Source organism: Monodon monoceros, unplaced genomic scaffold, assembly GCF_005190385.1.
Source record: "Monodon monoceros isolate NGI ecotype Baffin Bay Population unplaced genomic scaffold, NGI_Narwhal_1 Super_Scaffold_13, whole genome shotgun sequence".
NCBI lineage: Eukaryota > Metazoa > Chordata > Mammalia > Artiodactyla > Monodontidae > Monodon > Monodon monoceros.
In genome coordinates this window covers 25,360,748-25,377,777 of record NW_021703769.1, presented here as the reverse complement: position 1 = coordinate 25,377,777, position 17,030 = coordinate 25,360,748, and the positions used below count along the sequence as shown (strand labels likewise).

Here is a 17,030-nt window from a genome sequence, read left to right as displayed (position 1 = left end):
TGTACTGTACTAGGCACAGGCGTTTTGCTATGGGTTGAGAATTCAACAGTGAAATAAGTCACAATCCCTCCTCTAAGGAGTTCACAGCATGGTGGGAAAGACAGACAAGTCATCACTAATTGGTACCCAGGACTCCAATCAGAGAATGAAGGCAGCAAAATGGTGGAGTGGGGCCCCCTAAACCTAGACTCTGGGGAGGGGCCTAGATTGGGTTTCATAGAGGACATGATGATGTCTTACTAAAGCTAGAGAGTCAGTAGGAAGTGACTTAGGTAAAAAGGCAAAGAAGAGGGAAATGTTCCAGGCAGAGAAGACAGTATGTGCAAAGGACCTCTGTGTAAAGAGCATTGACTTGGAGTCAAGTGTGACTTGTCATATAGCAGCTCCTCCACTCACTGGCTGTGTATGTCTGGGCAAGTTCCTCTAGATTTCTGACCTGTGCTGGCCATCTGTAAGAGAGGAGATAACCACATCTATCTTAAAGGACTGTTGAGTGTAAGAGTGATAGGTGCTCATCAAAGATCCCTTTTCTCTACAGGTAATTCTCACTCCTGTTCCTCCCATGACTGTCCAGGTGTCAGGACAAGATGTTTCAGCTTTGGAAACTTATTCTCTTGTGTGGCCTGCTCACTGGGACCTCAGCGTCTCTTCTTGAGGATCTCGGCAATGATGTTGTGAGCAAGCTGAAACCTGTTCTTGATAAAGGACTTGAGACCGTTGACAGTACACTTGGACGTGAGTCAGCAAGAGGGATGATCAGTGGCAACTAGGAGCTTGCCTCCTAAACACTATGCCTGTATTACCAAAGGCTGCCACCAGGGGCTGCTCTTTTTTAAAAGTGTACAATCTATTCATTTAAAAGAAGTCATTTAAGTGGTAAAAAATGTTACCCATTCTCACAATTTTGTATATCTAGGGTAAATTATTATTATTATTATTTTTTGCTGGGTCAAAGGGTATGAACACTTTAATGACTCTCAATACATACTGCCATGTTCCTACTTTGTATCCACTGTCAAAGGTATTCATCAATTTCACTTTAAACAATGGTACTATTATTACATCTTCTATGCCAAGTTAATTGATATAAAAATATACTTTGTTGTTCAATTTGAAGTTTGCTGTAGCCTGAACATTTTCCCCTGTTTGCTTACTATCTACATTTTGTTGTTTATTTCATTTGCCATAAAGGGGGCATTTATAATATTTTTATACATTAGGATAAACTTTTTATATATTATACATAATAATCCATTGCTCTAACATTTGAGACAAATACTTTTCCTGCTGTTTTCATTTTCACTGTGATTTGTTGGTTCTTTCTTCTTCTTTTTTTTTTTTTAACATCTCCATTGGAGCACAATTGCCCCACAACGGCATGCCAGCCTCTGGTCCACAACAAAGTGAATCAGCCACACATATACACATGTCCCCACATCTCCTCCCTCCCGCATCTCCCCCTCTCCCACCCCCCCATCCCACCCCTATAGGCTGCCACAAAGCACCAAGCCGATCCCCCTGCGCCACGCGGCTGTCCCCCACCAGCCATCCACTCCATGCCCGGCAGTGCATATATGTCCACGCCACTGTCCCACCTCGTCCCAGCCTACCCCCCCACCCCGCATCCCCAAGCCCACCCTCCAGCAGGTCCGCATCCCCACTCCCGTCCTGCCCCCAGGCTCTTCTGATCACTCCTTTTTTCTTCCTTAGGCGCTGCTCTTTATGGGTGGTTTCCTGAGAGAGGTGGTGATTTGGTTCCTGGTTCATTCATTTTTAATTTTTCTAGAAACAAGCAATGCTTAAATATATAAAACTTTACATATTATATCACGGTAAATTTTCTAATACATGCATAGGATAAATTCCTAAAAGTGACATTTCAAAAGTTCAAAAGGTACGCACATTTTCAATTATATTGGATATTGACAAATAATCCCCTATGTTAACATTTTCTCCAATAGTCTTTTTTTCTACTCCCTTGACAGCACTGGTATGGAAAACTTAAATATTTTGCCAGTCTCACAGATGAAAGGTTATAATTCATTTCACTTACCATTTCTCTAATTATGAAAGAATCTACATATTTTAACTCAAATATTTTATTTATATTTTTAGAATATTCTTCTGTTGGGTCATTCAATTAGCTTAGTAAAACTACCTACCTTTCTACTTAAATATATCTCCTTATAATTATGATTTCTTAAAAGAACTTGGCCTGCTTTTCATTTTCTGGAAACATTAGCAGCACACTGACAAACATTCTTTATAGGAGAAACTAACTTCTGTACATGACTGCCCTTCAAACCTTGCCAGGGCTTAGGCAACTTTCAAAGATACAGAAGGGATCCACTCTCCAATTTCATTGCCGATAAAACTGAGCTCAGAAACAGAAGTGTCTGGATCAAGGTCACCTAGTTAGTTACAGGACCAGATGTAGTTTCCATCTCTGTTTGCGTCATTATAACTAGGTAGATAGATACTGTCCATTGCAGAGCCATGTTGCTGTACTATGATTACATATCTTGTCTTGTAGCCTTTTTTTTCTCCTTGAGCGAGTTGTCGCCTTGTTGATTCTTATTTGAATTATTTTCTTTTCAAATGTGCCATCCTACTTCTGCCATGCCATTTGCTCTATCAAATCCCTCTTTTCCCTGAAGATCCCCCTTTAGGACACTCTGTCCTCCTGCTCCTGTATGAATTATTGCTTTCTAGGCCTGCTGCGAAGCTGTCATCCAGGGACTCCTATTTGCCACTTTCATGAGTTGGAGCCATATATTTTCCTCGATTCTAGATTTTCCATTTCTTAGTTTATTCTAAGTTTATTTTGTTTGTGTGAGCATCTCATTAGAGCTTCACTACTAGAAGCTGATGTGCAATCAATATCTATTGCCGGGTCACTGGATCGATTGCTTTGTTGACGAATGATGAGTATATCTTAGTGTGAAGGCAGCATGGAAGGAACAAGGTCTCCGTAGCTGTGTGACTTTAGGCCCATTTCTTAACCTTTTGATCCTTTATTTCCTCATCTGAAAGTGCAGACAATAATAATATCTACTTTATGGGGTTGTTATAAAGATTAAATGAAATAACATAGGCAAATGGTCTCATTTAGTATCTGGTGCATAGTAGCTGCTTCATAAGTTGTGTATCACACTAAATGGAGATTGTTTCTACAGCTATCCTTCAGAAATTGAAGGCTGACTTGGAGGCGCTCCAGGAATCCACATCTTGGCAGGAGGCCCAGCAGAAGATCCAGAAAGCTGAGAACTTGTTGGACAAAGTCCTTTCTAAAATTTTTCAAGTAGTGGAAAAGGTTATGGGGTGAGTCACTGCTTCATGGTAGAAATCTTTGTTCCAGGAAAAGAGAATACATATCTTTAGGGGACGTAAGATTAAGGTCAAAGACAGAAAGGTGAATAAACCTTGTGTGTCCCTGCAGAGTAGAAGTCATCTGAGGCCAGCTCTACCAGAGTTTGGGTAAATTACAGGCAGGGCTGCAGGACCTATCTGGGCATCTCATGGGTTTGGGCTTTCTCATTCTGTGATTTCAGGGTCAGGATGAAGCTTCTCTTTACCCTTACCTCTACCTGTTTGCTGGTGCCTAAAGCCACTTTTCCAAGGAATAAGACTTGTCTTCTCTGAAAATAGCTGAGTATATATAGCCTGAATGCCGTCAGGAGAGAGGAAACCAGAATTCACAATACATAGGTGGCTCCACACATGAAGTTCTGGAGTCCACCAGTTCTGGGTTCAAATTCTGACTGTACATAAAAGAGAATGAAATAATGCCACTTGCAGCAACGTGGATGGACCTAGAGATGAACATACTAAGTGAAGTAAGTCAGAGAAAGGCAAATGTCATATGATATCACTTATATGTGGAATCTAAAATATGACAGAAATGAACTTATTTACAAAACAGAAACAGACTCACCGACCTCGAAAACAAACTTATGGTTACCAAAGGGGAAAGTGCTGTGGGGGGATAAATTAGGAATTTGGGATTAACATATACACACTACTATATATAAAATAGATAACCTACAAGCACCTACTGCATAGCATAGGGAACTATACTCAATATTTTGTAATTACCTATAAGGGGAAAGAATCTGAAATAAAATATATATCTCTATCTACCTCTATCTATCTCTGTATCTATATCTGAATCACTTTGCGGTACACATGAAACTAAGACAACATTGTAAAGCAACTATACTTCAATTAAAAAAAAATTCTGGCTGTGGCACATATTTACCCTTGGAGTCTTGGGGGAAACCACATTTGTCTGAATCTCAGTATGTCACGCCATCCAATGGAGAGATTCAAACCTCTGAACAGGGCTCTCATGAAGACCAAATCAGGCAAGGTCAGTGAGGTTCATATGCGCATCACGATGCTGGCATCGTGAGAAGCGCCCAGCAATGGCTGTCATGAGGAGTGGCAAGGGTGAACTGTGGTTTTTGCACAGGTTGAAAATCAGTAACGTCCACATCCTGGATATCAAATTCGAAGTGACTCTTGATGGCAAAGGCGCTAGCCTGAGTATCCCCATCACCACTAACGTCACCCTGACCCTATGAGTAGGCATTAGAATCTGAGGTTTGGGAGAGGCAGTGCGGCATGGCCGATGGAGCTCCAATCTGGAATCAGATACAGAGACAGGAAAATGAGGATGTGTAGAAGAGTCTTTATAAATTAACTGCACTATGATTTCATCATTCATTACCTGTGAGGTCTTGGGATAGTTACTTAACTTCTCTATACCAGGTACCAGTACCAATAATAATACTTTTCCCTCATGGTATTGGTGTAATGATTCAAAGGATCAATCCATGTAAAATAGTTTTTTTGAAACACCTAACACAGAATTTGTGCTCAATAAATGTTAACTATTATTTTTATTTTAATTATCAGTGTGATACTGTATAGAAATATCACATGAACCAAACCCATGTGGCCAGGTGAATAAACTCCTAATGTAAAAAAGTAGATTCCATAAAGAAAATAGACCATATTGACATTATCCATAGACATCCCATATAATGTCCACCCAGATGGATGAACTCAAGTGGGCAATGTGAATGGACTTCTAGATCTCTGTTCACTGTGAATCTCATCTCCTGCAGGCCTCTGTTGGATGAGCTTGTCGACCTGGGCCTCAACTTGGACCTCCAGACTAGTGTCAGCATTGAAACTGATGCCAAGACTGGTGTCTCCACAGTGATCATGGAATAATGCACAAACGACCCAGCCAACATCTCACTCACCTTACCGGACAGGTCAGGCCCACCCATCTCAGCAGAGCAGGGCTCCCAGAGGAGTTGGGACCCCTAATTTCAACCTTATTCCTGTACCTGGGAGGGAGCATAGTATGGTGAAAAGGAGTTCAGACTCTTGTGTCAAGTTTGCTTTGCCACTAACTCGTGACTTTGTAACCAATTTAGCCTCTCTAAGCTTCAGTTTTCACATCTGTAAACTGAGGACGATGATAATACCTAATTCATAGGTACTGTGCTGACCAAATGAGAAAATGCAAGTGTTTAGCATTCAGCCTGGCACATACTAAGCTCTCAGTAATAATAATACCCATGCTGACTTTCTGTCTCTTTGTTCTTCCCATTACTGAGACACAAGTGTTGACCTCTCCAAACATAACTGTGAATTTGCCTATTTCACCTTTCGGCTTTATCCGTTTTTGCTTTATACTTTTTGAAGCTCTGTTGTTAGGTGCATGCACATTTAGCATTGCTATATCTTCTTGAAAAACTGACCCTTTTGTTATTATATAATGTCCCTTAATAATAATAATAATAACAATAATAATAATAAACTGTGTTTACCTTCTTGCCTCCAGTTAGGAGGGAGAAAGAGGAGTAAATACCTACCATGGGCTCTAATCTCAGATTTCCCCGAATCATCCTCAACCCACTGGAAAATTCCCAAAATGTGATCTTGAAAACATAATCCTCTCCATTTAAATCACTGATCTCTGGTAACCCACAAAATCTACATCTTAAACTGTGTGCTTCAAAGAGCATGTGTAGCCCAGGGAAGAGGGTGGAGGGAGAAAGGCTGACTCTGGTCATGGCTGAGAGAGGAAAAGTGGTCTGGAACTGAAGGTTGCCTTCAGGGGGAAAGGGGAAGGTTGCCTCTGGCAGGGAACAAGGCTGAGCCATGAGCGGAAGTCAATCCATCCTACCCCAACAAGGAATCTGATCACAGGTTGCCTGAAGACCCCCCAAAACCAAAGAAAGTCTCCACATCCTATTATTGCTTGGAAAGACTGAGATGTAAGTCCGAATGCCTGAGCCCTGGTGGATACACCCTTGCCCATAGTCCCAGGGAATTCATCCTGCCCTCTGGGTCCCAGTGTCCATAGCTGTAAAATGGCATTCCACTCCGCTGCTCCAAATTCTCTAAGGGCTTTTCTCTCCACTTTGGGTGGAATCCCAAGCCCTCCTCAGGGCCATCTAGGCGCTGCTTGGTCTGCATCGACCCTCATGTCCCTGTGCTCTCCCCTTTGCCCACTCTGCCCTGGACATGCTAGCTTTTGCTCTGTGCCTCAGACAAACTTCTTTCCACCTCAAAACCTGTGCACGGGCTGCTCTGGCTACATAGAACACCTTTTCCCCCAAGCCATCTCAATGTACGTCTCATTCTTCAGGGTCTAAAACAAAGTTTCTCTTATTCTCTCTTATAAGAATCTACTCTTGCCCTTCTGAGTTCTTGTCACAAGTTTTCATTATATATTTAATTGTATGTTTACTTCATTTATTCCTTTAGCCAAAAATGTATTACACATCTGCTACGTACCAGGCAGCCACCATTCTGAGCTCTGGAGAATGTACTGGTGACAGCAGACAAGGAACTTTTCTCATGGAGCTTATTCTCTGGAGGGAAAGGCAGACAGATGAGCATTCAGTACACTAATAAAGAGCCCACAAGGAAAGTGTCACATTGCAATGATCCCTGGGCAGAGCAGCACACTTAACAGGGCACTATGATACAAAGCCCTCCCTTCGACAAGCAGTCACGGAGGGCTGCTCTGAGGAGGTGACAGTTATGCTGAGAGCTGCAGGTGGGAAGGAGCCAGACTTAGCCAAACTTGTTTAATATACTATTTAGGTACCAGTTTAGGAGGTGCTTGTGCTTTGCTCATCCCTGTGTCCCCAGTCTCACTTGGTTTCTGGCACATAGTTGGTGCTCTATAAATATGTGTTGAATGAATGAATGAATGGATAGATGGATAGATGGATGGATGGATGGATGGATGGATAAGGTCTCAGGGTTGTGATGAGACTCATGGGGTATTGGGGTGAGCTGCTGGTCAGACATGGGGTTCTAAGTGATGATACCCCTGGATAGAGACTCAAGTCACCTGACTTCAACGTGCTCCACCATCTTCCACCCTCTTCCCACTTCTCCTGCTTGGCTGCTCTGCCAACTTCACTGAGTTTTATCAGTTTCCTCCCTTTTCCAGCCCCGTTGGACTGGTCAATGAAGCCATGAACACTGTGGTCAAACTCATGAGAAAGACAGTGTCCCTTGTGGTGCAGTAAGAGGTGAGTCCCCAACTCCTGCGGGCCCAGAGCCAGGCCTGCTGGGGGATAGGTGTGACATTCCCTGGCCTGGCAGCGGGAGGAGGGGAGCAGGGGCCTGACATTAGCTGAAATCACTGGGTCCCACATTTGAACCATTTGCCATACCCATGTACTGCCAGTAGGCCTTCTAGCTAATATTTTCTTTAATCAACACAATTTTACTTAAATTTATTGAAATACATTTATTTTTAAAAGGAAACTTTATATCACTATCATAAATAGAAATTAATATCACATCATATAATTAAGAAATAAGCACAGAAGAAGTGAAACTGTCACTGTTTGCAGATGACATGATGCTATACATAGAGAATCTTAAAGATGCTACCAGAAAACTACTAGAGCTAATCAATGAATTTGGTAGAGTAGCAGGATACAAAATTAATGCACAGAAATCTCTTGTATTCCTATAAACTAATGATGAAAAATCTGAAAGAGAAATTAAGGAAACACTCCCATTTACCATTGCAACAAAAAGAATAAAATACCTAGGAATAAACCTACCTAAAGAGACAAAAGACCTGTATGCAGAAAACTATAAGACACTGATGAAAGAAATTAAAGATGATACAAACAGATGGCGAGATATACCATGTCCTTGGATTGGAAGAATCAACATTGTGAAAATGACTATACTACCCAAAGCAATATACAGGTTCAATGCAGTCCCTATCAAACTACCAATGGCATTTTTCACAGAACTAGAACAAAAAATTGCACAATTTGTATGGAAACACAAAAGATCCCAAATAGCCAAAGCAATCTTGAGAGAGGAAAACAGAGCTGGAGGAATCAGACTCCTGGACTTAAGACTATACAACAAAGCTACAATAATTAAGACAGTATGGTACTGGCACAAAAACAGAAATATAGATCAATGGAACAGGATAGAAAGCCCACGCACATATGGTCACCTTACCTTTGATAAAGGAGGCAAGAGTATACAATGGAGAAAAGACAGCCTCTTCAATAAGTGGTGCTGGGAAAACTGGACAGCTACATGTAAAACAATGAAATTAGAACACTTCCTAACACCATACACAAAAATAAACTCAAAATGGATTAAAGACCTAAATGTAAGGTCAGACGCTATCAAACTCTTAGAGGAAAACATAGGCAGAACACTCCATGACATAAATCACAGCAAGATCCTTTTTGACCCACCTCCTAGAGAAATGGAAAGCAGAAACTAACACACCATTGTAAAGCAATTATACCCCAATAAAGATGTTAAAAAAAATAAAAATAAAAATAAAAAAATAAATGGGACCTAATGAAACTTAAAAGCTTTTGCACAGCAAAGGAAACCATAAACAAGACAAAAAGACAACCCTCAGCATGGGAGAAAATATTTACAAATGAAGCAATTGACAAAGGATTAACCTCCAAAATATACAAGCAGCTCATGCAGCTCAATATCAAAAAAACAAACAACCAAATCCAAAAATGGGCAGAAGACCTAAATAGACATTTCTCCAAAGAAGATACACAGATGGCCAACAAACACATGCAAGGATGCTTGACATCACTAATCATTAGAGAAATGCAAATCAAAACTACAATGAGGTATCACCTCACACCAGTCAGAATGGCCATCATCAAAAAATCTACAAACAATAAATGCTGGAGAGGGTGCAGAGAAAAGGGAACCCTCTCGCACTGTTGGTGGGAATGTAAATTAATACAGCCACTATGGAGTTTCCTTAAAAAACTAAAAATAGGGCTTTCCTGGTGGCGCAGTGGTTGAGGGTCCGCCTGCCAATGCAGGGGACGCAGGTTCGTGCCCCGGTCCGGGAGGATCCCGCATGCCGCAGAGCGGCTGGGCCCATGGGCCATGGCTGCTGGGCCTGCGCGTCTGGAGCCTGTGCTCCGCAGCGGGAGGGGCCACAACAGTGAGAGGCCCGTGTACTGCCAAAACAAAACAAAACAAAACAAAAACTAACTAAAAGTAGATCTACCACATGACCCAGCAATCCCACTACTGGGCATAAACCCTGAGAAAACCATAACAGTGTGGTACTCAAAAAGAGTCATGTACCACAGTGTTTACTGCAGCACTATTTCCAATAGGCAGGACATGGAAGCAACCTAAGTGTCCATCGACAGGTGAGTGGATAAAGATGTGGCACATATATACAATGGACTATTACTCAGCCATAAAAAGAAACGAAATTGAGTTATTTGTAGTGAGGTGGATGGGCCTAGAGTCTGTCATACAGAGTGAAGTAAGTCAGAAAGAGAAAAACCAATGCTGTACGCTAACACATATATATGGAATCTAAAAAAAAAAAAAAATGGTTCTAATGAACCTAGGGATGGGACAGGAATAAAGACACAGACGTGGAGAATGGACTTGAGGACACAGGGAGGGGGAAGGGTAAGCTGGGACGAAGTGAGAGAGTAACATTGACATACATACACTACCAAATGTAAAACAGATAGCTAGTGGGAAGCAGCCGCATAGCACAGGGAGATCAGCTCGGTGCTTTGCGACCACCTAGAGGGGTGGGATAAGGAGGGTGGGAGGGAGACGCAAGAGGGAGGGGATATGAGGATATATGTATGGATATAGCTGATTCACTTTGTTGTACAGCAGAAACTAACACAACACTGTAAAGCAATTATATTCCAATAAAGATGCTAAAAAAAAAGATTCATACCCTTTGTATATGTCTCAGTCCATTCGGGCCACTATAAAAAGATACCATAGACTGGGTGGCTTGTAAATAACAGAAATTTATTTCTCACAGTTCTGCAGACTGGGTAGCCCGAGATCAAGGAAACGGCAGATTCAGTGTCTGCTGAGGGTTTGCTTCCTGGTTCATAGATGGCCATCTTTTGCTCTGGGGTCTCCTTTATAAGGGCACTCATCCTGCAAACTTCATGATCTAATCAACTCCCAAAGGCCCCACGTCCAAATGCCATCACATTGAGGGTTAGGTTTCAACATATGAATTTCAGGGGGACACAAAAATTCCATTTATAGCAGTATTCACTCACATTGTCCATGCATGTGCCTTTTCCCCAGACCCATCCAATATCCCTGATCATCCAATATTGTTCCTTCCAGTCCTTTTGACCAAGGAGCCCTTCATCACTGCCCACAAGCCCATGTCTAGCCTCACCTCAGGCCACTTCTCTCTCTGCACAGAGTAGATGACAGGTGCGCTACCCAAAGCTCTGCCCAGAGAGATGACTTGGTCCCCTTTTTGGGCCCCTCACGAGTGGAGCTGTAGTGCCGCAGCAGGCCATTTTCCTCTTATACCAGCATACCAAGCTGATCTATCCATGAATCAAATTCCAGACTTTTTCTCCTCTGTCGGCTGGTCAGAGGAAACCTCCATGAGGCCATAGAAGTTAGTTGAGGAAGAGGTGTCAGTGCAACAGTGAAGGATGACATGGCGTCTGGGCCACCTGCTTGTGCACCTTATTTGTGCCCTCTGAACTGCTCAGGCCTAATCCTGGATATGACATTTCCAATGTATGCTGGGTTGCTCCTGGGCCCACCTGACTTTTGGGCTTATTTTCTGGGTCTGGCTGTACCCAACTCATGAGAAGTAGTTCTGGCCTCATGGTTATTTGATAGCCATGGTCAGACACAAGTGTCTACCTACCAGGTGCTGGTATCAAGCTAGGTGCTATTTTCCAAATGATGTATAGTTCTCTGCAGCAGATGGCATGGCTTTGTTCTAGAACTCCAAGGGGTATGTGCTGTGATTTTTCTACTGGGGCTTGACAAAGGCTCCACATGTTACTATTTCCTATCACAAATGCTTCCTATCACAAATGCACGGAATTTACAACTTTGCTTTGGTTTTGCTTTGTTTTGTTTCACAGTTATTTTAGCTATTCTAAGCCCTTAATATTTCCATGTGAATTTTAAGAATCACTGTATCAATTTCTACAAAATCTTGCAGGGATTTTTATTGGTATTTCATTGAGTCTATAGATCAATTTGGAGGAGAAAAGACTTCTTAACAATACTGAGTCTTCCAACAGAATATATCTCTCCATTTATTTATATCTTTAAAAATTCCTCTCAGCAATATTTTGTAGTTTTCAGTGTACAGATCTTATACATCCTTTGTCATATTATTCCAAAGTATTTAATATTTTTTATGTTATCAATATGGCATTGTTTTAATTCCAATTGTTCATGGCTAGTATATAGAAATATAATTGACTTTGTTTCTCGATCTTGTATCCTGTAATTTTGCTAAACTCACATGTTAGTTCTAGTAACTTTTTGTAGAGTTCATCAAACTTTCTGTGTAGATGGTCATATCATCTGTGAATGAAGATAGTTTATGTCTGTCTTTCCAATCCAGATTTTAATTTCCTTTTCTTATCTAGGTAGAACCTCCAGAACAATGTTGAATAGAAGTGAGAGCAGACATCCTTGTCTTGCTCCTGAAACTAGAGGGCAAACATTCAGTCTTTTACTATTAACTATGATGTTAGTTGTAGGTTTTGTGTAGATGCCCTTTATCAGGTTGAGGAAGCTCCCTTCTATTCCTAGCTTGATGAAAGTTTTTAATCAAAGTTAGATGTTGGAGATCTATCAAATGCTTTTTCTGCATCTATTGAGATGATCAAGCAATTTTTTTTAGTTTGTTAATATGATAATTTTCAAATGCTAAACCAACTTTTCATTCTTGAGATAAACCCCCATATAGTCATGATGTATTATCCTTTTTATACATTGCCATATTTAAATCACTGAAATTTTGAGGGTGTTTGTCACTGTGTTCATAATGAGTATTGGTCTGTATTGGTCTTAGTTTGGTTTTGGTAGTAGGGTAAGGCTGGCCTCACAGAAGAACTTGATAAGTATTCCCTTCTCTTCAACTTTCTGGAATAGCTTTGGTATAATGTGGTGTTTGGTGATGACACCATATCAGCCTAGATCTTTCTGTGTGATAAGGATTTTTCTACAAATCCAATTTCTGTAACAGATACAGAGCTTTTCAGATCATCTATTTCTTCTTAAGAAGCTTTGGTAGTTTGTGTCTTTCAAGGAATTTGTTCCTTTTGTCTAAGTTATAGAACTTATTGCCATAAAGTTACTCATAATATTTCCTTATTATCCTTTCAATACCTGTAAAGTCTGTAATGCTGTCACCCCTCTCATTCCTGATATTGGTCATTTGTGTCTTCTCTCTCTCTTTCCTAATCTCCCTACCTAGAGTTTTTTCAATTTTATTTATCTTCTAAGAGAAACAGGTTTTGATTTTGTTGGTTTTCTCTATTGTTATTCCATGTTTATTTCATTAGTTTCTACTTTGATCTTTATTACTTCCTTGCTTCTAATTGCTTTGGGTTTAGTTGACTTTTTTCTAATTTCTTACAAGGATGCGAAGTCTGATGTGTGTGTTAAGGACCCAAGCAAATTCCCTCCTTTCCACTGGCTGACATTTAAGGCTGACATTGTGGCCCTGAATGGCTGGTCCTTGTGGATGACCCGCCTTCCCCGTTTCCTCCTGAGAACACCTCTGCTAGGCAGGACCCTGAGCTGGATGGAGCCAGCTTCTGCCCCCTTGTGGTCCAGAGTGTTCACGGTTGTGGTGAGACCTGCAGTCTTCACTCCCCTGGAGCATCAACTCCAGCTCATTGAAAATCTTTGATATTTGCCATGCGTGTCCTATGGAGTCTTTAGCGGCTTCTGTAGAATTACAAGAGGAAATGCCACTGGACAAGGCTGGCTCACAGGGCCTGGGACAAAGGGCGAGGACTGTGAGTGAATTTATCCAGAGACAAGATAGAGCCTACTAGAGCCAGACACCTCCACACCTACAAGTGTGCGTCCTTGGGCAAGTGACCCCATCTCTCTGTGTCTCAGGCTTTGCATCTGTGAAATGGGGCAGTAACAATGCAAGCCTCGAGGGTTATTGGGAGGATTGATTAATTAATTTAATGAACCTACAAAGAATGCTTAGAGCAGAGGCCGGCCCACAGTCAGGCTCGATGAGTCTGCTCTTGTTACTCTTCCTGCCTCTCCTTGCAATGCCTGTGGGAGCTGTGGGCTGGTGTTGGGGGGCAGAGTGGGGTGTGGGATGGGGACGTTGATGGGGAATGTGTCACAGCTCCTCTGATGTCCCTCCTGTGGGCCTGGCTGCCTGGCTCCTGCCCCAGCCCCACCTCACCCAGCTGGGTGACTTCAGGGATTTTACTCAACCTCTCTGTGCCTCTGCAAAGGGAGGCCAATAATAACGGTACCTAGCTCAGAGGGCTGTGTGGAGGATTAAATAGGCGATTACAAGCAAAGCGCTTAGACTGCCCCTCAAGCACAGTTAGCGCTCAACAAATGTTTACTAGTATCATCACTCTTATTTCAGCTAAGGGGGCCTCGTGCTCCATGTACAGCGAGATTGCGCAGAAGCTTATCCCCAGGTCCCACTTCCAGGAAGACTCTGACTTCATTGCTCAGGGGTGGCCTAGGAATCTGCTTTTTTACAAGCTTCACCCATTCCTCCCAAAAGTACTACAATGCTCCCAGAAACCCAAGCTCTTCCACTTTCCCGTCCCCCTCTCCAGGCCACCCCAGAACCCAGAAGAGTCACCATCATCATCTTTTGTCAAACCTAATATTCCACTCAGAAAGGGCCCTACCCCCACTTTTAGGGAAATTTGACTTTGGGTTAAAGTTCCAGTATCTAGTCTTCCATGACTGTAAAATGTATACATTTCTACAAAGAATGGGATACATGAATAATAGATCCTGTTCCTTAGACGAGTGATTCTCAGTGAATGGACTAAGCCGGGCTATTCCAGACCCTCCTGATTTAGGTGCAGGAATCTGCATGTTACTCACCCACTCTACTGCCCCCTGGAGTGTGAGGACCTCTGCTTTGGGGAACCTAGAGCTGCCTTAGAGCCCAAGGAGAGGAGGAAGTGGCCACTCCCAACGGCCATGGGAGGACGCTCATGAACAAAAGCCTGCACAGCCCTCGTTCTGCCAGGGGAGGTGGCTGTCTCCTTACACCCCTGGGTGTCCCTCCCTGGAGCCATGGACGTGAGCCAGGGCCTCTTCGGGGCACATGGCCGCTGACTTCTCACCCCCGGTCCCATCCACACCTAGTTCCTTTGTTCCTCCAACCTGCTGAGCCTTTGCCCAAGACAGGGACTTTCCCTGCGGTTCCACCTGCCAGGTGTGCCCTCCTACACCTGCACCCAAGGCCAGCTGCATCTCCTCCTGGGCCCAGCTCAGATGTCGCCTCTCTGGAGACCTTCTCTAACCCTTTTCTGAAGTGGCCTCCCTGCAATTCCCAATTTCACCTCACTTGCCCCCCCTCAATACAATTTTTAATTATTTCACGTATTGTTCTCGTTCTCTTACCAGACCATAAGCTGCTGCAGAAGCAGGGATTCTGTTGTTGCCCAGAGCCAAGCACAGTGCCTGGCACATAGTGGGCCCACAGGGGATATTGGTTGACTGGACAAGTGAATGCTCCTCCAAGTCAAACTCCTGGAAAGCCAATTACCCAGAGGAGCAGGGGTTTTAGCCAGTGTGAGCGGGCACACCTTAAGAAGACCACAGAAATCCTGCTACTGTGTGCACCATTTTTAAACCAGGTACATATATGTTTATCATCACAAACCTGAGTTTTCATCACATTTTCAAAATGCCTCCCAAAAATGTAAAGAAGCTTGTTCTAAGGTAAGTTCTTTGAAATAGTACAGGAGATTGCTAATGGGTGAGGTCTGGGGTGTCTAGCATCTGCCTCTCCCAAAGGAAATAGCATCTCACCACTCTGGGGTGGCAGCCCCTCAGGCTCATGTCCCCTCATGTGTGGCTGGAGGGTGCAATGAGATCCCACACGGAGCAGGCTTAGCACAGTGAAGGAGGCCACCAGGTAAATATCAGCATCGCCAACCTGAGAAGTAGCTGCTTAGACAGGAGCAGAGCATCCCTCCAGGGCGCTCCTCTCTGGGAGCACCAGTGACGGACAGGGCCGGGAAAACGCCCAGCTAATTTATAGCCTTTCTTTTAAATAGCTGCTCAAGCTCTACCTCCTCAGGGACGTCTTTTCTCTGCTTACCCTGATCCCCAACTATCAGGTCTCCCCTCACTGCGCCCTTGCTTAGCTCCCCCTGCCGCCCACCTCTGCTCCACAGCAGAGCCATGCTTCATAACCGCATGCTCCTGGCAGGGAGAGATGCAGACGCGTGTGAGCTCCAGGAGGACGAGGAACCTGCCTGGCTGCTCAGAGCCCATGGTGCCTGACACTTAGCACTCACTGTCTTTAGCTGCTTTATTTGTTTTTTTCGCTTTTTTTTTGTTTTGGGCTGCGTGGGGTCTTCGTTGCGGTGCGCGGGCTTCTCACTGCAGTGGTTTCTCTTGTTGTGGAGCACGGGCTCTGGGCGCACGGGCTTCAGTAGTTGTGGCACGTGGGCTCGGTAGTTGTGGCTCGTGGGCTCTAGACCGCAGCCTCAGTAGTTATGGCGCACGGGCTTAGCTGCTCCACGACATGCAGGATCTTCCCAGACCAGGGCTCGAACCCGTGTCCCCTGCCTTGGCAGGCGGATTCTTCACCACTGGGCCACCAGGGAAGTCCCACTTTATTTGTTTGTTGAATGAACAAGAGCAAAGCCCACCATCGGATTGGACGTCTGCAAGCTCCCTCCAGGCACTAAAACCATCACAGCACCCCCAGTTGTAATTCCTGCTAGAATTGCCAAAAGAGCCGTACACTCATTTGCGGATGTGCTCGGGAGAGGTGGCTCCTTGACAGGTTGTGCACTTTCAGTGTCCTGGGCACCATCTCTAGGCTAATCATACTTGGTGTCGTTCACTCCACCAGCTTCCCTGGTTTACAGGTAACGAAGCTGAGGCTCAGAGAGGTGAGAGTGACGATGACAGCAATCATAGCAACAAGGTTTTTGAGCATTGCTATGCATGATTCTCTTTAAGTCTCACTACAGCCCCACACTATTATCCAGACTCAGGGTGCAAATCCTGGCTTTCCCTCCACCCTGGTCTGTGTGACTCGGAATCCCACGCTCTTAACCGCGTGCGATTATACATTAAGCTGGCTTCAAATCCGGGGCTCACCCATGAGCCGTGCTTCCTGCTCCCTTGTCATGCACCAGAACCATAAATCTACACCCTACACGTCATCGTTTCTTTACACTCAGTGGCCCTGAGAACCACAGCCTGTGATGAGGTGGGGCTGACAACCCCCCCACCCCCAGTTCAGCTCTCCAAAGAGCCAAGGACAACAGTGACCACTCTTCTCCAATTTTCTTGACAAAAAAAATAACAAAATCCCTACTGGTTACACAAGACCAGGAAGACTAGAAAAGTACATTTAAAGTAACTGATATTCTACAAACATTCCCAAGGGGGGCATGAACACTAAGAGAGGACCTCAGATCGGGAAAGCCATCACACTGAACTAATGCTTTTGATTTACGAGACCAGAAGTG

At 43.7% G+C, this 17,030-nt stretch overlaps 1 protein-coding gene across 1 annotated transcript; it reads left to right on the top strand.

Moving 5' to 3' along the window:
* Positions 1–587: 587 nt before the first annotated feature.
* Positions 588–7,673, top strand: BPIFA2 (BPI fold containing family A member 2). Its single transcript, XM_029220807.1, is given in 5 exon segments — positions 588–723; positions 3,177–3,321; positions 4,472–4,579; positions 5,130–5,282; positions 7,484–7,673. Coding segments are annotated over 5 exon segments (732 nt in total).
* Positions 7,674–17,030: the final 9,357 nt, after the last annotated feature.